At 45.0% G+C, this 16,729-nt stretch overlaps 1 protein-coding gene across 6 annotated transcripts in view; it reads right to left on the bottom strand.

The window, feature by feature from the left end:
- The window catches only part of LOC142436750 (thyrotropin-releasing hormone-degrading ectoenzyme-like), a 252,959-nt gene extending 248,913 nt beyond the window's left edge, over positions 1-4,046 (bottom strand). For all 6 annotated transcript variants that reach the window (XM_075540219.1, XM_075540218.1, XM_075540217.1 and 3 more), the window contains exon 1: positions 3,128-4,046. In XM_075540219.1, the coding sequence (XP_075396334.1) occupies positions 3,128-4,029 (902 nt within the window). In that variant the 5' untranslated portion in view covers positions 4,030-4,046. The remainder of the gene's footprint in view (positions 1-3,127) is intronic.
- Between the last annotated feature and the right edge of the window lie 12,683 nt (positions 4,047-16,729).

Raw genomic sequence — 16,729 nt, 5'->3', positions numbered from 1 at the left:
ATGATTATAGATGCAAAAGAAGAACATGTTCCTCTATATCCAAAATAAAATCCCTGATGGTCCACTGCTTAAACTGCTCTGCTGCAAAGCGAGACGTCAGTGGTTCGAACCCACCAACTGCCCCGTGGAAATAAAAGACGTGGCAGTCTGCTTCTGTGAAGAGTTCAGCTTTGGAAACCTCTCGGGCGGTTCTGTTCTGTCCCATAGGGTCACTGCGAGCCAAAACCTACTCGATGGCAGTGGGCTGGGAGTAGGTATGGCCAGTATCCACTGCACTTAGAACAGTAACTACGGTCACATAGACTAGGCCACTATACTTTGATAATGGCATTAATTTCCTTTGCAACCATATTTATTTTAAACCAGGTTTCCCAGAGCTTGCCCCTGTGTCCTTTTGGAGAGTGGGGTTTTTAAATGTTATTTACACTGCATTTAGGTGATAAAATTATTACTAACAAAAGTCCAACTTTGACTGAGTTCCTGCTATTAGTCTAAGTAGCCATAGTAACAGCAACAACAACAACAAGAGTTAATATCTGGAACGCTGGTATGATTTTTTTATAATAATTTACTACATTTTCATTGTCTTATCAACTCTAGCATAAACATCCAATACATGATCAAATTAACATGGCCTTAAAGAAAAAGGAACAGAACTCTTAGGAACACAGAATCCTGTAGTTCCGGGGGGGGGGGCAAGAGGAGAGTTTAGCTGCATGGGCACTAGGTTAAACTTTCAACTGAGCTCTTTACATCTGTAGGGAGAACTGAAGGAGTGCATTGAAATGCAAATATGTACCAGGGGTATAAGAAATCAGTTATGGGTCAAGCAGAAACATCTGGTCTTTTTAAGAGTCCTGTTAATTTGAAAGCACTGACCAAAACAAACTCAGTTCCACCAAATATATTTTGGCATGGCTCAAAAACCAGCATTAGTTGGAGGTATTTATTTTACCGCAGCAAGATTTATCAGTAGTGATGTACAATTTACAGTATTGATATTTTGATATAATAAGCTTTTTTCTCAGCATATGAAGATATACCTTCTATGCCTTTCCCCATATTTGATGATAGTGGGGTTTTTAATGGTTAATCTATATTCTTTATAATATATGGGAAAATGATGGAAAGGGGTTTAAATTATCCATACCTAATGTTACGATTTATCAAGTGACTAATTTATGGGAGACCTTAACTATCATGCAACTATTGAGGCATTTCGGTATTTTATTTATATAACGTGACCTCATAAAACAGAACTTTGGTGAAGTTCCCGTCTCTGAGAGACTAGCAGTTTCTCTTGAGAGTTTCCAGGCACCATAAGCTCAGGTCTAGGGATCAGAAAACCAGAGTTCAAACTCAGCTCTTCACTGACAAGCCTGGGGATCCCAAGTGCGCTGGACTGCTGAGCCTTCGTTTTTGCCGTTGTGAGAATCACTGGGGATCTCCCATCAGTCATTTCCAGCACACCTTTAATCAAGTTGTTTGCATTTTTAAGTTTGTTATGTTTCTACTACTTTGTTATTTTTTAACTCTCACCTGTTCTAGTCATTTAAGTAATCATTTGCTTTAAACGCAATGAGTCAGGGGAAGAGCAAGAATCTTATTCTTTCATTAAAATATACCTAAGAACCTCGTACTACCAGACACTTACTTATGGTAGATTATATTCCCCGCACGTGGTCGAGTGTTGTTTAACACATTTACTCATAGGCACCTAGGAGCCCTGGTGGCATGGTACTCACTCATTGGTCTGCTAAACACTAGGTCAACGGTTCGAATCAGTGCTCTGAGGAGACAGACAGACAGGGCTTTCTACTCTGGTACACAGTTACAGTCTCATGAACTCATGAACTCACAGGAGCAGTTCTACTCTGTCTACTCTGTCCTGCAGGGTCTCTGTGAGTCAGACTTGAGTCTCTGGAAGTGAATGAGTCATGGGCACCTGATGCAATACTGTGAGAGTATGGTATCATTATGGATTTATTATTGTTATTATTCCCAAGTCAGGGGATATATATGGGCTCTACCAAGCCTTGCTGCCTGAACTCAAATCCCTGCTTTGTCGGTTCATCATGTAATCACAGTCAAGATACCTGACTTCCCGATGCTCCCCTTTTCCCATCTGTCAAACTCGGGATATCAGCTCCTATCCTACAGGGCTGCTGTGGGGTTGATAGAACTTAGATAGAGGTCATCAGGTTCAGAAATATTGGCTTAGCTAAATTAAACAACTTCACCAAACCATAAAGTTTTGGAGGAACTGGTGCAATTCGCACCTGTTCTGTTGGATTCTTAAGCACAAACTCTAAACAAGTGAAGGAAAGTTTTTTAAGGCACTAATAAGTAGAATACTGACCAATCTAAAAGGCATCAAAGGCACTCGGCTTTGAAGACTAACTAGCCGTGTTTTCTCCCCCTTCACCACTAGAGACATCTCCAGGGGCAATAACTCTAGGAAAAGCCACTGGAATGACCATGCCTTGATCCTCAAACTGCAGCTCCCGGCGGCGGGGCACTCTTGGCAGCCTGTACCATGCCAACCACCCCTCCAGCCTCTCCGGCCTTGAGCTGTACTAGGCAGGGCTGTGAACTTGACGTTCTACTTTTAGAAAACTTTACGCAGCCAAAGCCCATCTTCTGCCAAGCGTTTGCCAGGGGACGAAGAGTCAGACAGGGTGGACCTGGTAAGAGGAATTTGCCAATACCTTAACGGAGAGGCTCTGCTATGTTGGCCTTAAGCGCTCAGTCATTTTCTTTAGAGGATAACTTGTTAGCCTTTTACTGTCAATCTGGCATCGCTCAAATTACACATTCCCCTTAGAAAAGCAGCAGCACTGGGAGTGGGAATCTATTCTAAGGCCCAGCAAGCTTACCCCAGGAGAAGGTCCCAACTATGCAAGGGGGGCGGAATTCCCTGTTTGGCACTGAGTGAGTGAGTGAGTTTGCGGAGCGGATGGGCTTTGGGGACGGGCTTTGGGCTTTGGGGAGTAGAGGGTTTGGGCTGGTGACTTTACGCCGCCACCCCTTGCTTCCCAGAGGGAATGGGACCCAGTCTGGGGGGTGGGTGGCAGGCAGCCCAGAGGGTCCTGAGGGTCCCGCGCCGCGGGGCCCCGCCCCTCCCTACCTTCTCTCCCCGTGGAGCACGTAGGAGCTGCGGAAGAAGCCCAGGAGCTCGTTTACAATGAGGGCATTGTAGACGATCTTCAGGTTGTAATTCCTCTGGGCGTCCAAGGTCCGGTTCAGCACCACCACCAAGACCTGGGTCTGTGGGTAGAGGAAAAAGCCGGCCACGGGCACGGCCCCAGCCACGCGGTCCTCGGCCACCTGCACCTTCTCGACGGCCACCCGGGAGGCGTGCAGCACGACGTAGCGGGTGGCGTTCCGGCACGCTATCTCCACGTTCACCTCGCCGGCGAAGGTGAAGTTCTCCATGAAGGCGGTGAGCATCAGATTGTAGTGCAGCGGCTTGAGGTGGCCCGACAAGCGCAACTGGGTCCAGGGGCGCCGCGGCTCGCGCTCCTCCTCCGATGGTGGCCGGGCGGACGGGGTCGCCGGCGTCGCCTGGCCGGCCGCTTCGGACGGCGCCGAGCCCTCGCCCGCGGGGTGGTTGCGCGGGGCGGCTCCCGGGAGGCTGGCGTTGCGGTCACGCGCGGGGGAGCCCGCGGGGCCGCCGTCGGCGCCGGGCGCGCCGCACTCGTCGAACCGCAAGCTGAGCAGCACGGCGAGCATGGTGACGGCGAGCAGCGCCACGAGGGACACGGCGAAGGCCAGCACAAGCCGTTTGTGCACCGTGATGTGGCGCTCCGTGGTGCGGGGTCGCACGCCCACCGAGTCCGCCCACGGGTCCGAGGGCCCCCTGCCGCCCGGCCGGGGCGCGGCGGCGGCGGCCTCCCCCATGGTGGCCTGCGAGGGTGAGCGGCTCTCCGCGGCCCCCTCCTCTGCCCTCTTCTTCTTCCTCCTCTTCTTTTTCTTCTTCTTCTTTTCCTTCTCCTCCTCCTGCTCCCCCCGCTCGCCGTCCAGGGCCATCACGCCGCCTCCTCCGCCTCCTCCCCCGCCCTCCCCAGCACCTCCCGCGGGCGGGCGCCCCGAGCCCCCTCCGGCGCGGGCATCCGGCAGCGCACGCGGGCCCGCGGCGCGACGCCGCCTGGCAGCCGGGAGCCTCCGGCCCGCGCTCTCGCAGGACGGGCGCCGGCCCGGGGCGCGGGCCGCCCCGACTGCCCCCGTGAGCCCCGCCTCCCCCCGGGCCGTGCCGCCCGGGGCGGGCTCGCGGACGCGCCCAACTTGGAAGGCGCCGCCGCCGGCCGCGGGCGCGCTACTTCCTGGGCGGGGTCCGGGCGCCCCCTGCGCGCCCGCCGCTCCCGCCGGGCCCTCCCCTGCGCCACGCTCTCCGCGGGAGCCCGTCCGCCGGCCCCCGGCTGCGCGACACTGCGAGGCGGACGCCGAGCGAGGGTCCCGCGGGGGGAAGTTAGGGCTCCCGCTTTCGCCCCCCACTCCGGTGTCGCCGGGGCGTTCAGTGCTCCTCCGGGTGGGCTGCGCTGGCGGCGGCGGCGGCGGCCCCGGGGCGCCCCAGACCAGCACCCCGCAGAAGGGCCCGAGAGGATGGCCAGGAGGGACCGACTGGAGCGCCGGCGCCGGAGGAAGTCCGGGAGCTTCGGAGCCCTTCCGGGAATCTGCCCTGGAGACTCCTTCTTCGCCACCCTGGACACTTTAAGCCGCGTTGGCGGCCAACGTCTCCAGCTTGCCAAGCGGACAGCCAACCGCCCTCCCTGGTTTGGATGTGGCTCTGCCCTCCGCAGATGGCAAGTAAGCGCTGAGCGCCCGGCCGGGCCACCCCCTGCAGGTAGCTGGAGCTTCCGGCTGGCTTGGTATCCCCGTGGGGAGAGCTGGAGTGAGTGAGTGAGTGAGTGAGTGAGTGAGTGAGTGAGTGAGTGAGTGAGTGAGTGAGTGTGTGTGTGTGTGTGTGTGTGCGCGCGCGCGTGTGTGTGTGTGCGCGCACACAGGCTCGGGTCTATATTGCCAAAGCTACTCTAGCTGCCTTCAGGGACTGAACACCTATTACCCCCCCCCACCCCACCCGAACATCCCCCCTCCCCTAGAAAGGCAAAGGAGGCGAGAGCGCTCGGCGGCAGGGAAGGCAGGAGAGGGGAGCGGCTGAAAGGCAGAGGCAGGCACGGGAGATTAGAGAGCTTTTCCCCGCTCTGTCACAGCAGACACCCACCGCCACAGAGGGGGTTGCTGAGCCGCCTGCAAGAACTACATTGTAAATCTTCAGCGAAACAAGCCCCGCAGCCACTCCTCTCCCGGAATCTCGAGCCCCACCGCGCTGTCCAAGGATCTGTATTGCCTTCGGCGGTGAACCCCCTGGAGGAAAAGAAGATCCTGTTGGGGAGATTTGGCCTGTCTCAGATTTCACATCAGGCTCACCAGAGGATTTGGAGAGCTGTATGTAAATTGAGATAAATTCTCCATAGACTGTCGACATATATTATACAGTATGATGTGTGCAGGTGTGCAGTACTAAAGTGTGGTTAGCAAGGAAGCATTGGAGTCCTCTGGCTGTACAAGCTAGAGAGAGAATTTCCCTCCCGTATCTTTAGAGTTGAGAAATGATAAAAACATAATACCTAAACATAACATCCAGGACCATATACTTGAGACAGAACAACAGGGTTCAGAGCCCCAATACTTCAGACTTGCTGGAGGAGTAAACAAAGCAATGCTATAATTGGTCGGCATTTTTTCCCCGCTTCACCCAGTCAAGATGACTCTTGTGCAGTTTTTCGGTGTTATCTTGAAGATTGTTACAAAAATGTGTTTGGAAATAAACTTTGTTAAGAATGGTTATAATAGGCCAATATTTATCAAGGCACGGAGCGGCGTTGGCTGGCTGTGGACACATGTCTGCACGGGGAAGTTCTGAACGGTGGTGCAGAGTTTCTATGAGTGTGCATGGGCTGTGCAGGAATAGCTCGAATTGGAAGAATATTCAGAGGACAGCCCCAATAAAATTAACATCCAGGAGGCAGGGGACTGGTGTTTAATAAAGCGAAGTGTTACTGGCTTTAGAGTCCATAAAAATAGTTTTCACAATATAAAGAGAATTCCTCTTATATGTGTCTTTCAAGTCTTCAAATCCTCAAGGCATTTAAAATGAATCGATATTTATAATTAAATATAAAGTGTACTGATTATGTTCAAAATTATTTTCCTTACAAAAAGCAACATGTAGTGCTACTGCAGAGCTGAAAAGGTACGATGACCTTAAAATATGACCAAAAGACAAGAGATCAAGTACACATCAACTTTGTCCTAACAACAATTATAGAAATGCAACCCATCGTGCTAAATCTCTTTTCCATTTTTCCCAGATGGAATACATGCCCAGTGCTATACATTCTAAATGTCCATTTAAGCTGCTTGAAAATGATGAAGAGAAAATGTTCTAGGGTGGCTTTTTAAAAGCATGTTGTATGTGGGCCGTTAGCAAAACCAAGGGAAAATGCCACATTCTGTTCAAGTTACTTTTTTCTGCTCTGTTTTTACATCGCTGTGCTCTTGCTGCCCATATGTATCTGGCTAAATGCATTGGAAGAAGCAAGGCGCAGCGTTACCTATTTTGCTTTCATAGCATCACACAGCAGGGGAACGGAATGGTGGGACCCTTCTCAGATCACCTGACCTCAGGTTTTAATCTGCCAATTCAGGTTATTGATCTGAAGTCCATGGATTCATCACACGTTGATGATCAGAAAGGTCTGGAACCATTCGCTGGGGTCTGACAGCCGCCACCTAATGAAGAAGTTTACACACTCAGTATTGCTCTGAAGTGCTAGTCGTCATGAAAAGATGGGGCACATTTCCGTTCTTTATGCCTTTTCAATGTGTTCATGTTCTTTTCAGTGCTACAACAAGGAAACTCTCAGATATTTTGAGATAAAGAATATATATGTACCAATTAGTAAAGGCTTTACTAAATGTGACTGAATTAATAAATGATTTTTTTGAAATTCAAGTAGACTGGACATGACCTCTTAATGCACTGATTCCCCAAATGTAGCCTCACTCAATAAATTGACTATCAAGGTCAAGTGTATGGATATTTCTGCCTTTCAGATCAATGTTATAAAAGCATCCTAGTGAGGTTTTGTTTGATTTTATGGTGTTGTGTTTTCTGAAAGTGTTTTAGCACCCTCACCCTCAGAAGCAGGGTCTTTGGAAAAATAGTAATATCTTCTTAGAACCTGCTATTTCTATCCTGTGTTTCTGTTAGATTGTATGTCCAACAAAAATATCAAGAAATAATACCCTGATATTTCTACCAAGGAATATTGGTGTTATGGGCCTTCTGTGTTGTGAGTCACTGGGATAAAGACACTTTTGACTGGGCCAGTTCTGGAGCCATGCATTTCCCTAGGGAAATATCGAGCTTTCCAAGTACATGATGTTTTTTCTCAGAAACACATTTATTTGTTTGAATAATATTATGATTTTTCCAGTGAAGTCAATTTTGTGGCCCTAGTTGACTTGTAAAAAGGGAAACAGTCTGAATATTTAATATTCATGAGTCCAAAGAGAAGTTATTTTTAATTAAATTTATACTTCACCTTGTCCCTGTAAATGATCAAAATGAACTGCCTTTCGTGAATGTGCTGGCTTCAGAGCAGAGACTTTATGCTTTAATTGTTTACACCTGAGCTCTTTTTGCTCTCCTTTGGAAACTGGTTTGTATGGTGAGGTGCAATTTAAGTGCCCTTGGATTCTCGGCCCCTTCAAGTGCGATTACTGCTTCTCATCCAGAAGCAGCTGTTGCTCAGGAGAAAGAGCTAGATAGAGCCCGAGTCAGCCCCAGCTGCTTACACAACCTAAGTCCAGTGACTGAATGAGCTCAGTTTTGGGGGTGACTGACTGTGGAGAAGTGGGACTAGGCAAACGCTACTAGTTCTTAACTTTTATGAAAGACTTAGAAACTGATATATTACCCTCTCTGCTTTCAATAGATTTCTCAATTATCTCCATTGAGAAATTTTTAATTTTTACCTTTTTAATGGGTAAAGAGACACTATAAAATGTTTAATAGCAAATATGATATGGATTGAATTAAAAGGTGGAAGCCCTCATCCTTGTATCGAAATGTGACCCTGTTTGGAAATGAGGTTTGTCACTTAGGAATGAGAGAGGACTCTGATTCCATCTGAGAGACGGTTTCTAAAAGAGGAGAGCAGGCGAGAGGATAAAGTCACTCGAGGAAGAGGGCCGCCATGTAAAGATGCATTTCAAAGCCCAGTCACTGAGAAGCGCCCAGAGCCTGCGGAAACTGGAAGAGGAAAGGAAAGATCTTGCTCTAGAGCTGAGGGAACATGGTTCTTCCAATACCCTGGATTTGAACTCCTAACCTCCACAACTAACTTCAAGACAATCTCTGTTCTTTAAGCCATCTATGTAATGGAGCAGTGGAGCAGAGAGGAAGGATCAAACCTTCCCCACACTGGCAGTCAAACAGGGTCGATGCGTGTGCTGTGAGGGCTGAGGTCCTGCAGACCACACGCAATTGGGGGCCATGCTGACATGAATATGGAGAAGCTGGTTACCGCCATGTGACAACAGAAAAATGAAAACACAAATTTGTTTGAATAATATTATGATTTTTCCGTGAAGTCAATTTTGTGGCCCTAGTTGACTTGTAAAAATGGAAACAGTCTGAATATTTAATATTCATGAGTCCAAAGAGAAGTTGTTTTTAATTAAATTTATACTTCACCTGTCCCTGTAAATGATCAAAATGAACTGCCTTTCGTGAAATTGTGATGAAATTTTTATTTTGGAAAAATTCATATTATTGTCTGGTTTATTAATCTTTTCATATTGCACAACTTGTTGATTTCACATGTGGCGCCACTGCACCTGTCAGCAGTGGTGAGGGATTTCCACAAGAACAACCCTGGTGGGTAGAACGTTCCTCACCATCTTGAGGATGGAAAGAGAATTGGTTAAAATTAGCCCTAATATGGAAACATGGAAATGTCCATGATGTGAGTAGTTTGTCACTATAGATAAGGCCTTTGATTTAACTGGGAGTTGTCTGACTTCTGTTTGTTTTTAAAGACCTATGTGAATAGAAATTACATCTAAATGTCATTGTCTTTTGTTCCTCACATAAACATTGGTGAAACTATGGAATTGTCCCTTAATCCCTTAATGCATTAATATGTTTACTTGTTGTAGGCCATTGAATCAATCTCAAGTCAAGTCAAAGCAACTCCATGGAGCCAAGTAGAACACGTGGTCAGGGTCCCTAAGCTATAATCTCTGGGGAAGCAAATCTGATTGCCAGGTCTTTTGTGGAGCAGAAGGTAGGTTTGAACTTTTCAAATAACTTTCAAGCTGTCATTACCCCACCCCCACTAGCATTGCTATAGAATTATTGAAAGTCTTCTGATTATTCTTGCATCAAAACAAGGTTAAGTCTAAGCAGAAAATAGATGGGAAATGTAAGGAAAAATCTGACCAAATATCCAGGGTTTTTCCCAATCAAGCATTGAAAACTATACGCACAGAAGAGATAACTGGGATCTCTGGAAAGTTATGTTTCCACCAAGGTGGGGTGTTGGGGGGTCCTAATCAAGGAGGCCTGGTGGCACAACAATTAAATGCTTCACTGCTAACAGCAAGCTCTTTGGTTCAAACCCATCCAGTAACACCACAGAAGAAAAGACCTAGGAATCTGCTCCAGTAATGCATCCGGCCTAGCAAGCCCTATCGGGCAGTTCTGCTCTGGCTTACAGGATCACTATGAGTTGGAATCAACTCAGTAACACACACAGTTGGCTATAGTCCCCGGGTAGTGCAGTTACAGATACAGCTGCTAACCAAATCACTGACAGCGAATCCTCCAGAGGCATAGCAGAAGAAAGGCCTGTTAATGTATACTACCCCCTCCACCACCACCATCCCCCCAAAAAAACATTGATGAAGCACTGTGGAGCTCAGTTCCACTCTGACACTGGATCAATGACAACTTAAAACTTCAGTGTTTGCTCTGGGTTCTTTGTTTTATAAGCTCAGGAGGCAAACTCTATAAAAAGGCAAAGTATGTACTGTGGAAATCTTATATATTTATAAAGCTTGCAAGCATAATAGGCACCAGATTTTACACACAGAACAGAAATTGGGTCATTTTCTAGGGATACATTATGTTGAACTAGTCTGAACTAACTAGTCTACTAGCTGAAGAAAGGAAAACTATAAGATACCAACATATTTTTGTCATGAACTTAAGTTGTTCAAATACATAACTATGACAAGAATTAATTATGTAAGAATTAGGTAATGGTAAAGGTTTATCGAGGACTTTCTCAAGCTGAAAGAACATTTCAGGCCTCCAACTGCAATGTTGAAAGATTGAATGGACAAAAATTCAACAAAACAAAGTAACAAAATAATAAGGAAGGAATCGAGAGCCAAAAAAATTGATCAACCAATGTTCAGTTCACGCCAGGAAAGAACAGCTGATCAAGAACTGACAGTACTGAAAAAAGAAGTCCAAGTTACACTGAAGGCATCAGCGAAAACAAGGCTCTGGGAATTGTGCAGTTAACAGATAGCAATTGAGCTGTTTTGTCAAACAGATAATACTGTAAGCACACATTCACCTACAGCAAGAAATGGGAAAGAGAGACACCTGCTCCACTGACTGGGAAAGACTCACATCTGTGCCAGTTCCCAAGAAAGGTAATTCGGCTCACTCTGGCAACTATCCACCAATATATTAGTACAAGTAAGCTTTCACTGGAAATATTCTTAAGTGGGCATAGCAGTACATTGACAGACAACTGCCAGAGATTCAAGCTAGATTTAGAGAAAGGTGGAGAATGATGGATATTATGGCTGATGGCAGATGGAGCTTACAGAAAAGCAGAAAATACAAATAAGAAGTCAACCTGTGTTTTATTGATTACACAAAGGCATTCAACTGTGTGGATCATAACAAATTATGGATAACTTTGCGAAGAATGGAAATTCCAAAAGACTTCATATTGCTCCTATTGAGCCTGTGTGCAGACAAAGAGGCTGTACCAGAACAAGAGGATAGCGCATCGTTTAAAATCAGGACTAAGTTACTGGAAGGGCTGTATGCTTTCATCATCCTTACTCCATCTGTGTGCTCAGCCAGTAACCTGAGAAACTGAACTCAGGATTACAGGAAGGCACGTTAACAGCCTGCTATGTGCAGATCATGTACCCTAGCTGGTTAAAAGTAAAGAAGATTGAAAGCACGTACTGATGACTAACAAAGAACGCAGCCTTCAATGTGGATTTCCCTTCGGCATCAAGAAAACACAGGCCCTCGCAGCATAAGCAACACCATGATAAAGAGAGCAGTATGGGAGTGCCAACGATCTCATTTTAACTGAGTGCACCGTCAATGTCCACGGAAGCAGCAGGCAGGGAGCCAAACGACATACCGAACTGGGAATAGCTGTTGCAAAAGACCTATGAAAGGTGTTCAAAAGGCGGGTTCCTCTTTGATGACTAAGGGGAGCCTGACCACAGCCATGGTATTTTCAGTCCCTTGTGGTCAATGAATAAAGAAAACCGAAGGAAAATTGTTACCTTTGATTGCGGTCTTGGTGAAGATCATACTGTGGCCTATAAGAAGAAGCACACCGGTCCTGGAAGAAGTGCAGCCAGAAGGCTCCCTAGAGGCAAGCATGGTGAAATGTCACCTGACGCACATTGGACATGGTATCAGGAGAGACCCGATCAATGGTAACTTCGAACTTCAGTGTAAACTAGAGAGGCAGCAAGACAATGGGAAGAACCTCAGATAAAGCGGCGCCCCAGCCGCAGCACTAATGTGAAACAGAGCAATGCTGTGAGGTGGTGCGGCATTGCTGTACATGCAGTCCCTGTGTGTCAGAACCAGCTCCGCAACTAACAACACCGAGAACTTGCCACGTGCCCTATGGTTGTTGAGCGACTTTAGAATATCTCATTTATCGTGAAAATGACCCCAATAGGATCATTGCTACCATGTTCCCTATTTGAAAAAAATGAGACTGAAAGAAATTAATGTGCCTAAACTAATTTAATTAGTTGGTGACTGTCTTAGGTTTCTAAGGCTCAGATCACATCATAAACTGTGGTTAACATATTAGTACAGAAATGTTATCCCATAATTTTAGAAGCTAGAAGTCTAATTCAATGTGTAGACCAGGCCATAGCCCTTCCCCCCCACTCCAAGTCTCTAAGACAGTGGTTCTCAACCTTCCTAAGGCTGCGACCTTTTAATACAGTCCCTCACATGTGACCCCCTCCCAACCACATAATTATTTCTGTTGCTACTTCATGGCTGTAATGTTGATACTGTTACGAACCAGGCAACCCCTTTGAAAGGGCCCTTTGATCCCCAAAAAGGTCACGACCCACAGGTTGCGAACTGCTACTCTTAAGATCTTTTGTTAAGAACCATATGGTCATATGGTTTGATGCAGAAAAGGCATTTGACAACATCCACCCCTTATTCCTGATGAAAACAATCAACAAAATGGGAATTAGATGGGAAATTTCTCAACACAATTAAGGCCATAGATTATAAACCAAAGGCCACTCTCTTCATCAATGTAGGAAAGCGGCAAAGATCCCCGCCTAGTGAGTGGGAATCGGACAGAGACTCATCACTCTTATTATTCAACCTTGTGCTGGAATGATTAGCCAGAGCTATTGGACAGTCAAAGGAAATCAAAGAATGTGGATTGGCAAGGAAGAAGTCAAAGTCTCACTACTTGAAGATTATATGATTTTATACATAGAAAATCCCCCAAACATTCAGAAAATTGTTAGAAACAATCTGAGGAGACTCAGCAACGTGGCAGGATACAAGATTAACATACACATAATCTGATCCCTGTGTGCTAATGAGAGCAATACGGGAAGAATATGAGAAAAAGGAATCAAGTAAACAATACTAGTTACAATATCCACACAAACAATGAGACGTACTTAGGAATAAAGGATAAGCCTCACCAGAAAAACCTAGGACGTGTACAGCGAAACTATGCTTCTACAAGAAGCCGAAAGAGAACCACTTAAAGAATATTTATGAATACAATTGCAATTCAGATCCGGACTCCACATGCATTCTTTAACGACATGAAGAAGACACTACTAACTTCATGTGGTAAGGAAAGATACCCAGGAGGTATAAAAATAAATAATACTTAAGAAAAGCAAAGGAGGAGGCTTCGCCCTTCTGGACCTCACAACCCATTGTACAGCCACATTATCGAAAACGTCCTGGTACTGGCACAATGACACTGGTACATAGACTTGTTGAACCAAATCGAGATGCCAGAAATAAATCCTTCCACCTAAAGAAAATTTATCTTCAAAAAAGGTCCTAAAACCATCAAATGGCATTAGATAAATTAGATTTCCATTTTGTAGAAGAATGAAACAAGACCTGTCACCCCATGAACAGAAACATACTTAAGATGGATCAAAGACCTAAAAGTAAAACCCAGAGCCATAAAGTCATCGGTAAGAAATCAAGCTGAGAATAAAAATTCCATAGGACCTGGTAATCTCGCTGCTGGGTGTAAATCATAAAGAAGTAAGAGCCGTACCAGGAGCAGACATAAGCACATCCATGTTCAATGCAACACTGTAAGCTGGAACAAGAAGATGGAAAAAACCTAAGTGTAGAAGAACGGATAAAGAAACTGACACAAACACACAATAGAATAGTATGCATCACTAAAACTACCAACACCAAACCACAAATCATGTCCTGGCATATGGAACTAGAGAATATGATGATGCATGAAATTAGCCGTCACAAACGGAGAAGTGTGATATGAGACCACTCTTATAACGAGGGGGGAAACCAAGATGAGGACTTCCATGCTAAAGGGAACAGGCTTTGGAATTTGGGAGGCCATGGAGGAAAGACAAAGCAATGGGCTAGGCTGTTAACAGGTGTTTCATTAGGTGAAATGGAATAAGGCGGTCCACAAGAGGGAGAAGAGAAATCGAGTGGATGAAGGGTGAACTATTGGGACTTTGATTAGTAGTTTAAATTGTTGAATACAAAGTTAGTGATCTGAAAATTAAACACGCACCTAATTTACAATAAATATTGTTTCATGAGTTTTCAAAATTTTTTAAAAATTTAACATTTTTAAAATTGAAAAATTCACGGGTTGTCAGATGCATCCTCACATGGCTGCCCTAAGTCCGTGCTGCTCCTCTTTTACGAGAACACCAGCCACACAGGATTAGAACCCACGCTGCTCCAGGATGACCTCATGCCAACCGAGGGCGTCTGCAAGAATCCTATGTGCTAAAAAGCTACCGTCATACCTAGCAAGGGTTAGAACTGCAACATACCTTTGTGAGAGCCCTTTTCAATCAACAGCTGTGGCAATGCTCAGATTCCAAATCAGGTCATGTTGTTCTGTAACTTCTACAGGTAACCATAATGCTATCCTGTTCTCAGAAAGGTAAGCAACTGTAACAAGTCTGAGTGCATAGCTGAAACTCTTTATATAAGTTATGAAGTTGGTGAGACACTGAACTAGGAGTGTAGGGCAGAACCAGACAGCTCTGAGCTCTACTCTTACTAGCGTACAGAAGTGCTACCTGGGTGTTTGTTACGTGAAGTGAATAAATAGAGAATAGTGTAGTGTGACCCTCCGCAGAATAATTATAATTTTATAAAATAATGATTATAGAAAGCACAGCATTATCCATCCTGGATTGAGAACTAAGTAGTTGAAAGAGTTGACGATAGCTTATTTTCATACTGCAGAACAAGCAGTTTATGTGCTTTACAAATCTTAACTTGTGGATGCATTAAAAATATTCCCCTTTGACCCAAGATGGTTTGACAGATCAAATTTACACGATTTGAACGGCGCCTCACCACTTTCAAACCACAGTCAGTATCTGCATAAAAGACATACTGAGTGTAAACGCACATAAAGGTGAAACACATCCTGCTTTAGTGCCTCCACGTACTCTAATCTGTAAATGTTAATCTTTCTTACAGTAATTTATCCCATCTCTTTACATTAATAGAAAAAAATCATCACAGCCCCTTATTTGATATATAAATATAACTATACTAAGTAGAATATTAAATCTAGCTATCAGATGATCATTGTGGATAAATTGACAAAAATATGGTGAATTAGTGTAGTATTAAAATACAGCTAACATGGAAGTCATATGCCTAGGTGTGATTTTTTTAAAAGCTGATTTTGGCACACGGTGTCTTATTTTTAATATTGTAATATTAAACCCTGTTCTTGCATAGTCAGCTTCCTGGTCAAGGACATTTTAATGTCTGTGTCAGAAGCAGACTTTCTGCTAGAAAATAGTTCATGACGAACATGCAAAATAATGCTAAAAATTTAAATCACATTGTCAACTACACTAAATTCCTACCAGGATACTAGGCAAAGGAGTTGTGCTTAGATGTCAGTCCACTATGTCTGTGTGAAGGTGCAGAGGTGGAGTCCAACCTATCCCTCAGGTCACAGCCTGAGGATGCCTCATTAGGGTATGGCCTTTTGCAAGCGAGGCAGGAAGAACTCCCTCTCTTGCCCTTGACTGGCCTCCTTGCTGGGACTCTGCCTGCCACCAAGGGCAGCACCCTGTGGTTCTCCAGAGAACTGTTGGCGCCCCACCTTGCTTCCGTCGACCTTGGATCCCAGTGTTCACAGGCTGATGTCCCTGCGTCCCGCTTCACTTTTCGGTGTCATCAGTCTTGGGCTACCAGAGTCTGAAGAGGACCACGGGCGTTGGTTGGACTGGGCTGGAATGATTTCTTAATATATAATTTTATCTTGATAGAAAGTTCTTTTTATAAATATCTGAGTGTCACTGGTTTTGTTTCTCTAGACAACTCAGGCTAACACAGGAATGAATTATTGTGTTTTTTCCCTCTTCAAGTTTTAGGTCTGTGTGCAAATAGCATAGTTCCTTCCCTCGGAACTGAAGAGCAGCTTCTGGTTCACTCCATCTCTTTGCGCATAGTCAGTAAAGCTTGTGCATAGTCAGTAAAGGGAAACTCTTCCTTTCAGCTCATGATACCCTAATTCAGAACCCATCTTCAGTCTCAGGATTGGATACTAAGACTACACCAAATTTGTTTGAGACACACATTGTTTTCTGAGAACATTTCCACACACCCAGAAGGCACTTTTCAATGGCTTAAAAAGAAAGTAGGAATTTGGGAATGCAGAAATATTCTTGAAACTCGAACATTTAGACTTTTGGCTATGGGGTATTATTACAAATATTAAAAATCTCACTAAAAGGATCTTCAAAAAGTTCATAAAAAAATGGACTTGAGAAATAATGGAATTTTCCCAGGAATGTTTGAAAGGCCCCCAGCTCATATAATATGTTGTTACACTGATTGCCTTTTATATTAAGAAACTAAGTGCTGGGGACTATACAAAACGTAAAAGTGCAATGATCATCATTTATATGCCAAACAGTTGACCAGTTTATATCTGTACAAAGTCGTCCCTGCAAAAGGGATCCACAGAAAATGCAAACTGCTGACTCTTGAAAAATAACCAACTGTGTCATAAAATGAAGCATTTTTCCTCTCAACAGTTTGTGGGAGGGGAAAAGCAATGCACCTGAAGGAGACGATTTGTGAATTATTAAATAAAAGTTGACCCTTTCATAAAATTGGTTAATTCTCAGTATAGGATTT

The sequence above is a fragment of the Tenrec ecaudatus genome, unplaced genomic scaffold (genome assembly GCF_050624435.1).
Source record: "Tenrec ecaudatus isolate mTenEca1 unplaced genomic scaffold, mTenEca1.hap1 Scaffold_57, whole genome shotgun sequence".
Lineage (NCBI taxonomy): Eukaryota > Metazoa > Chordata > Mammalia > Afrosoricida > Tenrecidae > Tenrec > Tenrec ecaudatus.
The sequence above is the reverse complement of the archived record's forward strand: the minus strand, read 5'-3'. Positions and strand labels throughout refer to the sequence as shown.